The 17,291-nt window shown below is 62.0% G+C and overlaps 1 protein-coding gene across 1 annotated transcript in view; it reads right to left on the reverse strand.

The window, feature by feature from the left end:
* SHANK1 (SH3 and multiple ankyrin repeat domains 1) overlaps positions 1-17,291 on the reverse strand; it is a gene marked incomplete at its 3' end in the record, with an annotated part of 49,527 nt that overhangs the window by 20,744 nt on the left and 11,492 nt on the right. The window contains 7 exon segments of the mRNA XM_079800584.1: positions 6,423-6,449; positions 6,917-6,992; positions 7,171-7,284; positions 11,788-11,978; positions 12,815-13,145; positions 13,399-13,465; positions 13,725-13,802. Coding sequence (XP_079656710.1) covers positions 6,423-6,449; positions 6,917-6,992; positions 7,171-7,284; positions 11,788-11,978; positions 12,815-13,145; positions 13,399-13,465; positions 13,725-13,802 — 884 coding nt within the window.

Below are 17,291 nucleotides of genomic sequence, written 5' to 3' on the forward strand. Positions count from 1 at the left end.
GGTTTAGGTAATGCTCACATTCCTAGGGAACTCAAACATATTCCCTGTATCTCAGCGCCCGCCTGCCCGGGCCAGCTCAGACCCGGCCCCCAAAGCTCCACGTCACGCGCGCACCTCAACATCACACACCCGTTCCATTCCAGGCACCCCGGGGTGCAGCAGGCACAGCCAGGCACCCTGGCTCCAACCCCATCCGAGAACTCCAAGGCAAGCAGAACGCATGGCCGGCTGCACCCTAGCATCCAGCACTGCTGTGTGGGACCCCCCCAGCGCACACGCAGACCCCCCAACATCTCCCTATGATCTCTACCGGCCCCAACACGTACTAATAATAGCGCGTGTGCTTCGCGCACACCAATTACCTACCCACACAAAGTCGGCTAAACAGCCCTCCGTGAATACGCCAGTATATTTCAGTAACAGCCCCACACATCCCAGGACGCTCCGATCATAACGCCCCCTCACTGTGATCTCAGTATACTCCCATAGCACGCCCCCGAACACATCCCAGCACACACCAGTAATACCTCACGTGCTCCTCCTATATTTTGATACCCACCTCCCCCCCCCACCACACAAGCACCCCGTACACTCTCACGATCCCCAAAGACTTCCACCATCAAATCCCTACGTTTGTACCATAGTGACAGTGCTCTGCGCCTGCCCTCGTCCCCTCCCCCACCCCCCAACCCCGATATTGTAACCCGTGTGCTCCACACCAGGTGTGTGTACAGGTAGACTCACCCCAGCCACCGCCCTTGCTCAAGTTCACAGGGTCCAGCACACGTGCCCACACCACACCCACCACGCCTTCCTGATCCCATATTCGGCCCTTTATCAGCCACCTTTGCTGCTGGGGGGAGGGGGAGTGGGAAGAGGAGGGTGGAGGGGTTGAAAGGAGTGAGCGGGGGTGGAGGGACGGATGGGAGGGGAGAAAGGAGGCCGAGGAGGCTCGAACAGCGAGTGGACAGGGCCAACAGGAACTGGTCGAGAGGCCAGAGCTGCCTGCTCCTGACCACGCATGCGCTCTGACGCCCTTGTCCCCACCGCACCCTCTGGCACCCCCTCCTCTGAGCCATGCTGCCCTGGCGACCCCCACATCCCTTCCAGGTCTCCAGGGCCCCCCAGTGCCCTCCGGCTCTCCTTTATTTCTCACAGCCACAAACCCCTACCTTCCCCAGGTCCTCTCCCCGCCCCTGGAACCTCTCGTTCACCCCCAGGTTATCCTGACCCTCCCTCCACACACAAGCCTTCCCACACACCCCAGCCTCCAATATAATGCAGAAACCCCCCCATGGCCAGGGCACACCAAGAAGAAGCGCTTGCTGTGTGCAAGGCGATGCCCGGAGCCTGCACAAGCGAGAGCTCAGCTGTCTCCACAGCCAGCCCCGAGGTGGGTGCGAGGGCTGTTTCCACTTGACAGGTCGGGAAACAGAGGCTCAGAGAGGTTAAGCAACTGGCCCGAGGTCACAGAGTGAATGACCTTCTTCAACACCCCCCAGGAAAACGCCCGGGGGAAGGCGGTATCGCAGCCTCCACTCTCTCCGCAGCACCCAGACACCTCAAGTCCACACGCACCTGCCCCCCCCCCCCCCCATCCACTACACCTGCCCCTCCGGTGGCTGCACTTCACCCCAGGCTATGCCGACGGCACAACAACGGGCGGCAGTTACCGAGTGGCTCCTGAAGGCCAGACCGCGTTCCGAGCACTTCCCACTGATTTATTCATTGAGTCCTCACAACGCCCCTGGGGGAGAGGGGTTGGCTGTGACTGTTCCCATTTTACAGATGAGGAAAGTTGAGGCACAGAGAAATAACTTGCTCAAAAATCACAGCAGCTAGAAGAGCGTCAAAGCCAAGATTTGAATCCCCCCCAACAGGCAATCCATATACCCCAGCCGTGTCCAAACACCCCCAGGTCATCGCAGCACCCCTTCTGCCCCTCCCTCCCATGCATCCCCGTCACATACATGCTCCTCTCTCCTCCCCACCCCTGTGACTCTCACACCCAGTCCCCACTAGACGTGGGGTCTCCCTCATCCCACCGCATTCTCCTTGACTTCCCAACTGCCCTCTTGCCCCATATGGCTTCCTGAGACCATGTACCCCCTCCTCACTCCTGTGCGTCCCCCATCTCTACAGCTTGCTCCCTGCTCCTCCGTGTCATCTGACAGCTCCCCTCCACTCTAACCCACCACCACCAGCCCGCACGTCCCACAGCCCTCATCACACCTGGGGTCGCCCCTCCACCTCTCCCCATGATCTCCCCAAGACTGAGGAGATCTTGCAGGTACACCCCACGCCCCCTTTCTCAAGTGTCCGCCTCAGATTCCTATGACCTCTCCCCCCCCTTACACCACCTCTCTCCCCCCTCCCTTGCCCTCATCCTGCCCACGTCCTCCTGCACCTCTGCATGGACCCCACTGTGTCCCCTACAGCACCCTCAGTTCCTCTCATACTCCCTGGTTCCCTACCCCGCCCCCCATTATCTGTGAGAGCCTCTTCCTCCTTCTGCATCCTCAACTCACTCCATCACACACCTCTCCCCGCCTCCAGCTTCTTGCAGCTGCATTTCATTTACATCTCCTGCACCCTCTGTCTACGCAGCCTAAATCCCACCCCCAACCCCCCTCACTTGCCCTGCATTCCCTCCTTACCCCATTGCTCCGCACACTCCACGCACCCGCCATGCTCCAGTGTCCCATTCCCCCACTTCCGTGTGCGCCGTTCCACCCTGACACCCTCCCACCCGGACCCACTAACCCCACCCCCTGCTCCAGTCTTGCTACCCACGCAGCACCCCATTCATGATCCGTGCTGCTGACTACCTGCCAGGCAGGAACACACACAATGTTCTCCCCCCCCCGCCCCCCACCCCCCCGGCCATCCCGCGGCGACCCCAGGGGCCTCGGAGCTCCGCAGCGGGCTCTTGTTCACTGGATCCCACACGCGGGGACTGCAGCAGCGTCCACTCCCCCCGCCCCCACCAGAAGGTCCCTCTCACACTCAGGAGCCCACAGCCCAGAGCCTGCTGCTGCAGGCGGCGCCCCCTCTGGCCCTCAGCCCCTCCCCGTGTACCCATCTCCACGGGCACCTCCGGGGCGGGCACAGAGGTCCCCGTGCAGGGAGGCAGCCCCCCTCCAGGCCGGGAAGTGGTACACACAGCAGATGCAGCTCCCCGTGCTGAAGCTCAGCCATGGCTGCACACACGTGCCCCTCACAGCACAGCCCCCTGGGGGCAGGGGGGTGGGTACAGAGACACAGAGACACAGAGGGCTGGGGGGGGGGCAGGCCTGGCACGGGAGGGTGGGTGTGGGGAAAGAGCCGCAGTGCCTGGGACACACACACACACACACACACACACACACAGTCCCCAGACAGCCTCTCTATCGCTCCAAGTCACACAGAGACAGACGCCGTCAAACAGGGACACACAGATGGACACAGCTGGGGGGTGGGCTGGGACCCCACCATCTCCCATCCTACTCTCCCTCCCTCCCTCCCTCTCTCTCTCTCACACACAGCTGCAGGCCGTCACACACACGCATGCACACTGACACAGCCACACTGACACACGCACAGTCGCAAGTGACACGCAGCGGAAAAAGCGGAGGGGAGAGGAGGCCGGGCGAGATGCGTGTGTGATGGGGTGGGGGGGTGACTGTGAATGGAAGAGAGGGGTATGAATGGGGGGACTTGCCAACTCCGGGAAGGGGTGTGGGGAAACGGGGATCAGAGGAGCAGGGGCCTGGGGTATAGGCGCCTCGGGGAGAGTCACTGTGGCTCCCCAAGGGGAGGGCTCCACGGAGTGGGGGTGCTGAGGGGGGCAGAAAGGGCGAATGGGTTCCAAACCCCAAAGTGGGGCCCGTTTGGGGGGGAAGGTCTTGGAGGAAGATTGAGGGGGGCCAGGAAGGGCCTGTGAGGGGGTAGAGGAAAGACTCCTGGGTTGTGGGGGGGGGGGGGGGGCGGTGCGCGGCCCCAGGAAAAGGATGAGAGGATGGAGAAGAGGCGCCGAGAAGGGTTTACGTTCAGAGAAGGTTAGGGGGGACGGTGGAGGAGGGGGCGACCTGGGGGTGGGGAGGAGGCGGGTGGGGGGGCAGCGGCGGGGAAGGGTCGTCGCAGCGCCGGGCCCAGCCGCCCAGGAAGGAGCGCTCGTACCTGTAGATGTACCAGACGCTGCGCCGCCGGGGCCCCAGGGCCGGCCAGCTGGAGGAGAGCGCGGGGGGCGGCTGCGGCAGGGAGCCCCCGCTGGGGCCGCCCCCGAGACCCCCGCCGCCGCCGACCGCAGACAAAGCCATCGCCGCCGCGGCCCTGGCCCGGGTCCGGGTCCGGGTCCGGGTCCGGGTCCCGGCCGCCCCCGCCGCCGCCGCCGCCGAGTCCCCGTCCCCGCTCGGCCGAACCCCCGTGTCCGGGCCCCCAGGCCCCGCCTCATGCTGACCCGCGCCGGGAGGGGGAGGGGGCGCGCACCCTCCCGCGGTGGGGAGGGCAGGGCCGGGGGCTCACATGCCGGGGGGCGCGGGGCGCGGGTCGGGCCGCCGCGGGAGCGCAGGGACCGCGGACGCGCCGGCTTCAGCACCGCGGACAGCTCCGGAGGCGGCGGCGGGCCGAGGCTTAACCCCTTGGCGTCCTGCGCCCGGCGGCAGCGGCGGAGGGGGCCGGGCCGGGGGGAGGGGGCCAGGAGGGGAACGCGGGGCCCCCTTGGCGGGAGAAGGGGGAGGGGCGAGGCGCGGGGGGAAGGGGGAGGCACTTCCGGTCTGGGCCCCCCCCTTAACCCCCTCTCCCTCCAGAGCCCTCCCGCGCAGGTGCAGAGCGAGGGAGAGCGGGAGAGGGACACACCACGCACACAAGACGCCTGGAGACCGCGTGCGGGGCCGCGCTGGCCGAGCCCACTCCCAGGGCAGGGACCCCGCGGTGAGAGAGGCCCCGGGCGGGGACACGCAGCCCCCCACCACAGGCCGGCAGACAGAGCACCCCAATACAATCTGGAAGGGCCGGAAAGGGAAGGTCAGGACATTCAGACCGGGCCCCAAGGCAGAGAGACAACCCTCCCCCAAAGAACCCCAGGCGGAGGGGCGTACCCACACTTCACCTCCCTGGGACCCGCGGGAGAGGAGAGAGGGCGCACAGGCCGCAGGCCGGGAGGGCCCGGACCCCCAGCTCCTGCGGGATGCAAGGCGCACACACGGGACAGGACAGGCGGCCACAGGAAGGGTCGGGCAGGGCAGGGCAGGGCAGGCAGGAGGCTCGGACACACACCACACACACACACACACACACACACACACACACACACACACAGCGCATTCCAGGGGCACAGGAAGTGGAGAAGGAGGGGAGGGTAAGCACTGGACAGGACAGTTGAGGGCCAGGGGGACCACCCCCATCTGGCACGTAGAGCAAGCGGCCCCCGGAACCAAGGCCAAGGAGAGGCCCAGGGAGACACTGATGGAGACAAGAAGCAGAGGCTGATGGGAGACTCGGGGTGGGGAGGACCTCCATACTCACCCGGTGCCCAGAGCCGGAGACGCGCCAGGCGAAGACACACACCGGTCAAGCGCCTCTGACACTTGGGGCGCAGGGTGGCAACCCCCAGCCCCTCCCTCTCTCCCCACCTCGTCCTTCCTCTTCCTCCCCACCCCACCCCATCCCCACTGGCAGAACACAGACACGGAGGTTTGGACACATTTAATGGAAGGATGCTACGAACAGGGAGACCCTTCCCTGATTGGGGGTGGGGGTGGGGGAGGGACAAGGGCGGGTGTCATCTTTGATGCCCAATTAGGACCACCCCTCCCCCACAGCCTGGCCCTTCGGGAAGCCCAAGTCCTAGAGTCCCCCCCCACCGCCCCCCCCCGGGCCTCTCCCCCAACACCCCAGGTCCTGAATTGCAGATCAGTCAGACGGATGCAAAGGCATGCACACGACTGTAGGTGCTAATGCGCCTGGACAGTGACATGCACGGAGAGGGACAGACGTGTGCAGAGACCCGCCTGTCCACACGCAGCGAGCAGACACGCTGCCATCTCGAGAAACACTTGCCCTCGTTCTCAGACGTACAGACTCAGGGAAACCGATGCGCAGAGCCAGCGGCACCGCCAGCCTCCTCGTGCAGACGGCCCCGAAAGCACCCCTGTCCGCGGGCCAGGCCCTCCGCTCGGCACGGATATGCACAGGGCTATACATCCACGGCCCCCCAGTCACACATGCGTACAGACACGTGCCATGCACACCCACAGAGACACATGGGCAAGAACACACTCGGGGAGACGGTACAGGGCGCTCGCCTGCGGAAGACGTCCGCGCCCCGGAAACCGGTTCTGGTCGTGCACACGCTCACGTCCATACACCCCCAGGCACCCCTTCCTGCCCATGCCTGACCCCGTCCCTCCCCTCCTCTCCCCTCCCCTCCCCTCCCCTCTCACCTCCCTGGGCCAATCCCATCCATCAAGCTTCAGAAGCAAGTCAGCCAGCAGCCAGGGAGGGGAAAGGTGTCAGTGGGCCCGCTCCCCGCCCCCGCCCACCTGGCCCGGCTCCGCCCACACCCAGGGCGAGGCATGGGATGCACATGACTGCACAGAGATGGGGCACATGAAGGAGACCGCGGCCTGCAGCCAGCCATACACACGAGATCCGGGGCCCCCAGGCAACGCCGTGTCCACCCCATTGGTGGTTGGCTACCACCCCGCCGTGTCCACCCCATTGGTGATTGGCTACCCCAGGGCTGAGCAGGCTCAGTGGCTGCCGAGCAAGGCCGGCTGGGGACTGGGCTGTGTGGTCAGAAGCGAACTCTGCCTTGCCCGCCCCTGGATGAAACTTTAGAGGGAGCAGACGAGAAAGGGGGCTTGGAGGTCGTGGAAGTATTTTAAAGGCGGAGGGTGACGGGAGGCAGGGGCGCTGAGGGTGTAAGGACATTTACCTTGGGGCATCAAAGCTGTCGTAGGAGCCCACCGTGTAATGCCGGAACAGTCTCTTCGCCTTGTCACTGCGGCTTTCTGCAGGGGGACAAGGGATGACCTTGGCCCTCACTCTCGAAACCACAAGCACCCCCCCGCCCCCCAGCGCTCCTGGCCCGAGCATCCCCCCCTCCTCTAGCACCCTCCCCCGTTGGGAGGGGAGGGAAGGACTGGGCAAGCACTTGGGGTCAATCGGAAGCAGCCCGAGCCCCCGTACCTTGCTTTCCCTCCTGGGAGCGGTTTGCCACCTCTTCCAGGCAGTCGGAGGGGAACCAGCCGACGCGACCTTTGACCTGGCCTTCCCAGAAGCCGCCTTCCCCGATGCTCAGCACTGGGTGGGGAGCAGGAACATGGAAGCATTTCTCCGTGTCCGCGGAGTCCCCGCCCCAGCACACCGATGCGCAACCCTCCCACGATTCCCGCCCCCGGCGCGGGGAGCCGCCCCAGGCCCTGGCCCGGAGCCTGGCTGGTTAGAGCGGGCGGCGTCCCGATTCACCAAGGTTGTGGGTTCGATCCCCGGTCAGGGCACATGGGATAATCAACCAATGATGCATCAGTAAGTGGAACAACAAATCCTCTCTCTCTCCCTTCCTCTCTCCAAAACCAATAAATAAAAATTTTAGATAAAATAAATGTCCGAGGAAGGGGTGAGGGCAGCATGCCTAGCTTTCTGGACCCGATGGGGACGCCCAGAGGCCCTGGGGAAGAGGGCGTGTCCCATGCCACGCCTCCCAGGTAGGGACACGTCCACAAGTGGCCCTCATCTCCCCCGGTAACCGGTCACAGCTCAGCTGTTCTGTCATTTCCCTAAACCCTCCAGGCAGCCCCATCCCTGCCCCCCCGGCCCCTCCCACAGTCTCCTTGCCACTTAATCTTGTGTCATTTGCTCCCAGACCCTCCCCTCTGCCTCTCTTTGCTTCCCCCCCTCTCTAGAAGGGAGCAGGGATGAGAGTCCCCTCTTTTCTTCTCTCCACCGCACGGACCTGGAGGGCCTTTCCTGCTCGCCCTCCCTCTTAAGCCCCCGGCACACGGTTAGCAACAGCCTGGGACACACCGGCGGCTGTGCGGGCGCTGGCGTTCAGCGATGGACGGCGGGGACAGCGTGTGTGTATCCAGCTCTCGCTCTGAACCAGAACCCTTAGAGGGGGGTCCTTTTGTTAGCCCCGTTTTACTGATGGGAACACTGAGGCTTGGAGAGCCGAGGCCACTTGCTCAAGGTCACACGGCCTGTAACGGACAGCTCTGTCCATCCCCGGAGCGAACGCTTTTCGTCAGGGAGGTGGCCACCTCTCCGTTCAAGCGCTTGGCTCAGCACGCTCTTCCGCCCCATCAGCCTTTTCCTGGCTCTGCCCGCATGCAGCCCCCCCTCCCCCAAACACACACGCCTCCCTCCCTCAATCCGCACGCCCACCCTGACAGGCGTTTCATAGACGAGGAAGCTAACGCTGCCCCAGCTGGTTTGGCTCAGTGGACAGAGCGTCGACCTGTGGACTCAAGGGTCCCGGGTTCGATTCCCATCAAGGGCACATGCCTGGGTTTCGGGCTCAATCCCCAGTGGGGGGTGTGCAGGAGGCAGCCCATCGATGATTCTCTCTCATCATTGATATTTCTATCTCTCTCTCCCTCTCCCTTCCTCTCTGAAATCAATAAATATATATATATATATATATATATATATATATATATATAGAAGCTAACGCTGTAGCAGAGAAGCCCCTCGCCCAGAGAAGGCACGCGTCGTGCTAGGATTTGAGTCGGGCCGCCGCCCCATGGTTTTCCCTGCACAAGCCACCTGCCCCGAGAGCATCTGGGAAATGACAGCGAGAGCCGCTCAAGGTCGCGGCAGCACGGGCGATGGGGTGACAGGCGTCTGGGCTCTTGGCTGGCTCTGCCAGGCCTGTGGGCAGCCCTGGCACCAGTCGTCGGTTCCCTGAGCTAAGATTTATTTAGGGCCAGTCGTGAGTCAGGCATCCGAGCAGGCGCTGGGTGGGGCCGTGGGACACACGGATGTGATTCTTGCCCTCACGCAGCTTCCACACGGGTGCCCGCTGGAGGCGGAAGTCTACTGGGGACCTCGCCATCGGAAATTGAGGTTGGCATGCACGGGGTGGGGGGGGTGGGGGAGGGGGACGGGGGGAAGACAGGGTCTCCGGAGACAGACAGAGGGGAGCATATGCATTGGACGGTCAAGGGGACCAGGAAGGCGCCCCAAAGGCGGGACCTGTGGGCCTGAAGGACCCTGGGAGTGGCGGAGGCAGGGAGAGGGAGGAAAGGCTGTCCAGGCAGAAGGAACAGCATGTGCAAAGGGCTTGGTGTGGAGAAGGGTTTAGGGCAGTGGTCGGCAAACTCATTCGTCACCAGAGCCAAATATCCACAACAACGATTTAAATTTCTTTGGAGAGCCAAATTTTTTAAACTTAAACTTCTTCTAACGCCACTTCTTCAAAATAGACTCGCCCAGGCCGTGGTATTTTGTGGAAGAGCCACACTCAAGGGGCCAAAGAGCCGCATGTGGCTCTCGAGCCGCAGTTTGCCGACCACGGGTTTAGGGCATTTGAGGAATGGCAAGAAGGACGCGGTCCCTGGGATCTTGTGGGCGAAGCAGTGGCGTGAGATGAGGGGTGGGTGGGCAGGGCGGGCCTTGTGGGCCGGGCTCAGGATGCTGAGCACAGCGGGAGCCCCGCTACCTCGTCGGGAGGAGGGAGACTCGGGGACCTCGGGCTGTGGGCAGGCTCCGGGGCAGCGAAGTGCCTTTTAATGGAAGGGAAGGGTATGAGCAGCAGGGCCTGGCGCGCTCTCCCTGCGCGGTGGGATGGGGCTTGGGGTTCAGAAAGACACACGGAGGATACCGCCCAGCGCCCTCTGCCTGCCTGCAAGCCCCCTCACACCTGCCCCAGTTTCCCTTTCCTCTTTCTCACCTCAAATCACAGTCCAAACCGCCCCCCGGCACACACACACACTTCCTGTCTCTCTCTCTCCTCCCCACTCCCTGCACGCTGCCTCTGGAGGCACTGCCCGGCCCCCACCATTAGCTCTTGCATGCATTCATTCATTCGTTCATTCATTCAGCAGATGCGCATTGAGGCCTCTGATGTGCTCCACGTGTCATGAAGCTGGGCCCTTGCGACCCGGAGACCAATGCCCTGTGACCTCAGGCCGTGGGCAGACGGACCACAAAACAGATGCCATCACACACCCCGCCTGAGGCCCTGACCCCTGGCCCACGCACACTCTCACCTGTGGGAGGACCCGCCCCGCTTCCCCAGCTGGCCGGGGTCTCTCTCCTCTAAGTGCCAGGACGGGGGGGGCCCCCTGTGACGCCGACGGCTGTACTCGGCACGTGGGAAGCGTCGTTCTACGTGCTTTACGGGAGGCGATTCCTTTCGGCTTCCCAAGGGCCCCGTTTTACAGATGGGGAAACCGAGGTCCAGAGAAATCATGTGCCTGAGGCCACCCGGCTAGGAGGGGGTGGGGCCAGGATTTGAACCCCTCAACCGCTATCCTCCTCAGCTCCTCGGCAGCCGGGAGCTGGGCAAAGAGTCGCTCCCCAGCCCCATGTGAACGACACGCCTGCAGCTTCCCGTCTCCAAGCCCCGTGCTGCCCAAGAACAGTCACCAGCCCGTCCAGTCGGCCGTGGGGGCGACTGGCAACCTTTTCCAGACGAGGAGGGGTGAACCCCTATGTCCACAGTCCCTGTCTCGCCCTGGCTGGGTGGCTCAGTTGTTGAACCTGTTCCTATACCTAGATGGCCAGTTCGGTCTCCAGCCAGGGTGCACGTGGGAGGCAGCCGATCCATGCTTCTCTCTCTCACACAAAAAATCAATAAAAAGAATGAAATCTAGCCCTGACCGGTTTGGCTCAGTGGATAGAGCGTCGGCCTGCGGATGAAGGGTCCCAGGTTCGATTCCGGTCAAGGGCATGTACCTTGGTTGCGGGCACATTCCCGGTAGGGGGTGTGCAGGAGGCAGCTGGTCGATGTTTCTTTCTCATCGATGTTTCTAACTCTCCCTCTCCCTTCCTCTCTGTAAAAAGTCAATAAAATATATATATTTTTGTTGGTTTTAAATATATTTTATTGATTTTTTAAAATATATTTTATTGATTTTTTTACAGAGAGGAAGAGAGAGGGACAGAGTCAGAAACATCGATGAGAGAGAAACATCGATCAGCTGCCTCCTGCACACCTCCTACTGGGGATGTGCCCGCAACCGAGGTACATGCCCTTGACCGGAATCGAACCTGGGACCCTTCAGTCCACAGGCCGACGCTCTAGCCACTGAGCCCAGTCAGGGCCAATAAAATATATTTTTAAAAATTACCTTAAAAAAAAATGAATGAAATCTAAACAAAACAAAACAGTCCCTGTTCAGGGAGCCCTGGGCCCGGACGAGGCTTCACACACCCGCCATCTCATCAGAGCCCCCGCCAGTAGGCACCGCCCATTTCTCAGAGAGAAGACCTGGCAGAGGCAGGAGGGGAGGCAGGCGGCTGAGAGACTGCGGGGCGGGCGCAGCTGGGGGCCTCGGGCCAGTGGCTCCCCTGCCTGAGGCTCTGGTCCCCCAACTGCGGGACGCATCCTGCCACCCTCCTGCAGGGTCCTGAGTGACTGAGACCAGGCCGGGAACTGCTCCTGCGCCCGGCGGGGTGCCAGGGCCCTTGGCCTCCTGATGGCATCGCCTCAGTTACACGCTGCGCTCCTCCAGGCACAAGGGGCGCCTCAGGGTTCTCTGAGGCCTCCGGGGTGCATGGAACATTCTAGAGCTGCCGGTCCTGCCTGCCCGCCCTGAGTGGCCGGATCACCTGCCCGCGCCCCGGCCCACGCCGCCCGCTCACCTTTGATCTTCTCGCCCTTGCTCAGGGAGATCTCCCCCTCGGCCTGGGCCTGGTAGGACTTCACCGCCATGAAGGAGCGTCCGGGCACCGCGGAGTAGAGCTTCCGGCGTCGCCCGCGGCTGCCCAGGGAGCCCCCGGGCCCCCCTGAGCCCCCGGTGCCCCCGGCCGGTTCCCGGGGCGTCCCGCTGGAGCTGCATACACAGAGGGCGTGAGAGGCAGGGCGGGGTGGAGGGAGGGTGCCTCTGGGAGACGGGGTGGGGTGGGGGGGGCCTTGGAGGGGCAGGAAGAGATGGAGCATCGGGTGGGGGAGGGGGTGTGAGTGGGTGTCCCAGCGCTGGGGTCCTGGGAGGGGGCATCTGGGGCTCCCTCTCCCTGCCGCTGCCCCCCAGGCCCTTCCCTGCTTCCTGGCTCTGGGCGCTGCCCCCTCTCCCAGTCCTGTAGGCCCCCCTGACCCAGCCTCCGGAAGCTGAGCCCCGACATCCCCCCGCCCCCTCCCCCGCCTCCAATCGCTGCTCACTAGTGAGGCCTCCTCAGGGGTGGGGTCCAGGCCCCCTGCCTGGCATTCCTAGTCCCATGGTCTCCTCCCTCCCAAGCCCTTGGGGCATCGGGGCATGCAGACCAGGACCCCTCTCCCTCCTCCGCTAGCCATCCCCCCCCAGTGGTCTCTCTGCTCCCCTCCCCCGCTGTTCCTCCGTTTAGCCTCCAGGCTCAGACACCTCACCTGTCCCCACCCTGCTCTCACCTCACCCTGTCTTTCTATCTGTCCTCAGGGGCTAAAGCAACGTTTCTTTTGGGGTGCCCCCAGGCCCCTGGTGTGGAGCAGGTGCACTGGGGACTGGCTCATACACCCTCCCTTCCTCAAGGGTCCGAGCGAGGCCTGGAGGTTTGGGGGGGCCAGGAGGTTGACGAGGGGGGGGCGGGGACACAGTAGGTAGACAGCTGAGCTGGCCTGGGGCGCGGTGGCTCTGAGGAGGGGGTCTGCCCGGCTTGGGGTCTGTCCCTGGGACCAGGGCTGAGCCCTCCCTACCTGGGCCGTCCACGGGGCTGCCTCTTGGCCTCCTCGGGGTGCCTCCCTCGGGACGGGGAGCGAGCCCGGGCGCCCCGGGGGCTGCTGGCACTTCGGAGGGTCCCCGTGCTGAGCTTGGTGCCGGGGGCCGCGGGCTGCGACTGGCCCTGGGGCGCCGAGGTGGGGGCGGGGGCCGCCGCGGAGGAGGCGCCCGGGGCGGCGAACACCATCCAGTCGGGCAGGGCCATGCTGGTGTCGCTGTTGGCCCGCAGCAGCGCCGGCGGCACCGTCAGCCCCGCGCTCGGGGGTCCCCGCCGCCGGGCCGCATACTTGGGGGACTCCTGGAAAGGCACTGAGAGGGCACAGTGTTGGGGGGCAGAGGGGAAGGGGGACATGCAGGCGAGAGGTGGTGAGAGAGGCACGAGGGGAGAAAGAGCGAGATGAGAGAGAGTGGGGGGCCTGGCGTCGCGCCCCCGACCACCATTTAGACATTCGAGGTCCTCAATCCCCTCCTGGCCCCCGCATCGTGTCCTCTGACTCCCCGACCCTACCACGCACCCCCAAGTGCCCCAGGCTCTCCCCTGGGCCCAGCCCCACCCACTCACCCACGTCCTGCTCTCGATGGTTTCGAATCAGCTCCCCCAGTTCAAAATTCCCAGCGATCACTGCCACCTGGAGGGGGGCACAGAGAGGTGGGGTGGCCCAGGCACAGGGAGGGGGGGCAGGAAGCAGTCAGGTCCCCGGCTGGCTGCTCCCTCTGCCTGTCACCCCCCCCCCCCGCCCCCAGACCTTCAGCCCAGAAACTGCCCTCCCTCCTCTCTCCCAGCTGCCTAATGACCCCACCTTCCTGACCCCTCTGTGTTCTTCACCCCCCCACACCTCCACCCCCCACCTCCCCACCTCCCCACCCCCCCATCCCACATCCCCGGACCTGGAAGGCGGTCTGTCCGTTGTTATTCTTCACGTCCTTGCTGGCCCCTCTGTAGAGGAGGATCCTAGCACAGGACTCCTGAGGGCGGGGGGCGGGGGCACAGGGTGAAGGGGGGAAAAAAGACAATGCAGGTCACACGAGTGGGCACAGCCCTGCCCTAAGAGCTTCAGACCCTGGCCGGGTAGCTCAGTGGTTAGAGTATCATCCCATAAGCCAAGGTTGTGGGTTCGATCCCCAGTCCGGGCACATACAAGAAGCGAGCAATGAAGGCATCAATAAGTGGAACAACAAATCGATGTGTCTCTCTCAAAACCAACACATAAAAAACCAAGCCTATATAATAAAGATGTAATATGCAAATGGTCGTTAAGCCGTGAAGCATAAAGACTGACTGCGTAACGACCGGATCACGGATCAGCAGGAGGGTGGGACAGCGAGCTACAAGCTGGAGGTGGAGAGCTACAGGAGGGGCAGAGCAGCAAGCTATGGGGGGCGGGGGCCGGGGGGGCAGAGGGAGCTACAGGAGGGTGGGCAGTGGGTGGAAAGCTACTGGAGGGCGGCAGCGAGCTACTGGCACACGGATTCGTGGGCAGGGCTACTAGTCAACAAATAAGAGAACTTTGGGAACAATGTGATGTCAGCCTGCCCTGCCCAGGGCAGCAGCCGAGCTGACAGGGGCCGTGTGTAAAACACAGGCTGGATCACTCCAAGGGCTCGGCATGAAAGAAATGAAGTAAGGCCCTAACCGGTTTGGCTCAGTGGATAGAGCGTCGGCCTGCGGACTCAAGGGTCCCAGGTTCGATTCCGGTCAAGGGCATGTACATTAGTTGCAGGCACATCCCCAGTAGGGGGTGTGCAGGAGGCAGCTGATTGATGTTTCTCTCTCATCAATGTTTCTAACTCTCTCTCCCTCTCCCTTCCTCTCTGTAAAAAATCAATAAAATATTTTTAAAAAAAAGAAATGAAGTAAGTACCTAGAATAATGTTTATACTGATGACATGCTACAACGATACTGTTTTGGCTACAATGGTTAAAAAAATGCAACTAAATTCATGACACCTGTTTCTCACTTTTTTTTTTTTTTAATGTGGTTCCTGGGACATTTAAAATTACACCTGTGCCCTAGCCGGTTTGGCTCAGTGGCTAGAGGGTCGGCCTGTGGACTGAAAGGTCCCAGGTTCGATTCCAGTCAAGGGCACATGCCTGGGTTGTGGGCTCGATCCCCAGTGGGGGGCGGGCAGGAGGCAGCCGATCCCTGATTCTCTCACATTGTTGATGTTTCTCTCTCTCTCCCTCTCCCCTCCTCTCTGAAACCAACAAAATATTTTTAAAATACATTTTATTGATTTTTTACAGAGAGGAAGGGAGAGGGATAGAGAGTTAGAAACATCAATGAAAGAGAAACATCAATCAGCTGCCTCCTGGACACCCCCTACTGGGGATGTTCCCACAACCAAGGTACATGCCCTTGACCGGAATTGAACCTGGGACCCTTCAGTCCGCAGGCTGATGCTCTATCCACTAAGCCAAACCGGCTAGGGACAACAAAATATATTTTTTTAACAAAATATTTTTTAAAAATAAAATTACACCTGTGACTTGGATGGTGCTAACCTAAACCAGGGCTTCTCTCTAAACAAACAAACAAACAGACTAGGGCTTCTCCACCATCCTGTGCATCCAAGAAGGTGGAGCAGCATCCCTGGCCGCTACCACTAGATGGCAGTAGCATCCCCTCCCAGTCCTGATAACCAAGAGTGTCAGCAGACAGTGACAAATGTCGCCTGGGGGGTGGGGGGGGGGGGCAGAAGCCGCCCACCTAACCCTCACAGAGGGCTTACTACGCAGCATGCCAGGTGCCCAGCACCTCAGAGGCGGAAGCTCAGGGAATCGCCCGACAATTGCGTGAGATAGAAAGTATTGTTCCCATTTTTCAGACGAGGAAACGAAGGCTTCACACGGAGGTCAAGGTCACGGGGCTGGTGCATCAGGGTTCAAGCCCAGGTCTGCCTGCCCCCAGAGCCCCTGCTCGGAATCACACACTCTGCGAGAGCCAAAAGGAAGGGGGTGGGGCGGTCGCCATGCAGTCCACGCCCAGGTCAATTCCTTGCCTGTGTCACTCACGTCAGTCCCTCTTACTCTGGATCAAATCCAAGGTCCTTCCCTTGGCCCAATAGGTGTCCTCTGGTCTGGCTGCCCCACCACCCCCAGCCTCACCAAGTTCATCTTCTACCACCTCCCTTCACTCCCCATGCCCCTGGCACCGTGGACTCCTTCTTCCTCCCACAGGCACAGCACACGCCTGCCCCCGGGCCTTTGCACCTGCTGCTTCCTCTGCTCGGAATTCTCTGCCCTGCCATCTTCGCATGGCTCAAAGATTTCCCCCGTCACTCAGTGAAAGCATGACTGACCGCCCTGTCAAAATCAACTCTGTCCTGTTCCCTGCTTTATTTTCTTTTTTTAAAAAACATATTTTTATTTATTCAGAGAGGAAGGGGGGGGGGAGAGAAACATCAATGATGAGAGAGAATCATTGATCAGCTGCCTCCTGCACGCCCCACGCTGGGGGTGGAGCCCGCAACCGAGGCATGTGCCCTGACCGGGAATCGAACCTTGACCTCTTGGTTCATAGGTCGACGCTCAACCACTGAGCCACGCCGGCCGGGCCGCTGCTTTATTTTGGTTTAGACGACACCCGCTATGTCCCAGGCGTGCTTTTACTAAGCCAGTTTTACCTCGTCTTCTCCCTATCACTGTCTCCCTGAAGTTACATTTACGTTTTATTTTTCTCCTTAGCATCCCTCCCCCCACTACATTGTCCGTCTCCAAGGGGCTTGGTTCCGTCTGTGGCACTCACCACCTGGAATAGAGCCCGGCCCGGGGAGCTGTCCGATAAACAGGTGCTGAAGGAGGGACGGTCCTCTGACTTTGCCTGGGCCTGGACAAACCCACCCTGTCCCCGAACCCCAGCTCAGCTCTTCTCTAGCTCCCCAGATACTAACTGAACCGGCATTCACCAAGAACCTCCGCGGTCTGACCCTCTCCGCTCCACAAACCCGCCAACGATGCGCGTAGGAGCCCGTCCTGCGGGACAAGTTCAGAGACGGCAAATCCGTGGCCAAAGTCACGCAGCCTGTGAGTGGCGCAGCCCGGACTCCAACCCGGCCTTCTAACCCTTCTTCTCCTGGTGCTTCTCTAGCTCACAGCGCCGATGGCCCAGGTCAGTCACTGGACAGCAACGGGGGGGGGGGTGTGTGTGTGTGTGTGAGTGTGTGTGTCTGTGTGTGCACACGCTGTCCCCCCAGCCAGAGTGTCAGCCGCAGCCAGGTGTGATTTTGCGTGTCTGCGCGCCTCTAGCCGACACCTTGCCTGCCTAGCACACGGCCAGAGCGTCAGCACCGGCTCCACCAGCTCTCCCGTCTCCTCCCTGAGAACCCCGTGTTGACTGGTGTCCTGGCACGTAGCTCTCAGCTCTGCAATTATTTGTTTACACGTCTGCCTCTTTGCCAGACTGTGACTCCTCTCCCCCTCCCCAGGGCAGGCGCCATGCTGAGTCTGATTCATCT

This window comes from Cnephaeus nilssonii (assembly GCF_951640355.1).
Source record: "Cnephaeus nilssonii genome assembly, chromosome: 20".
Lineage (NCBI taxonomy): Eukaryota > Metazoa > Chordata > Mammalia > Chiroptera > Vespertilionidae > Cnephaeus > Cnephaeus nilssonii.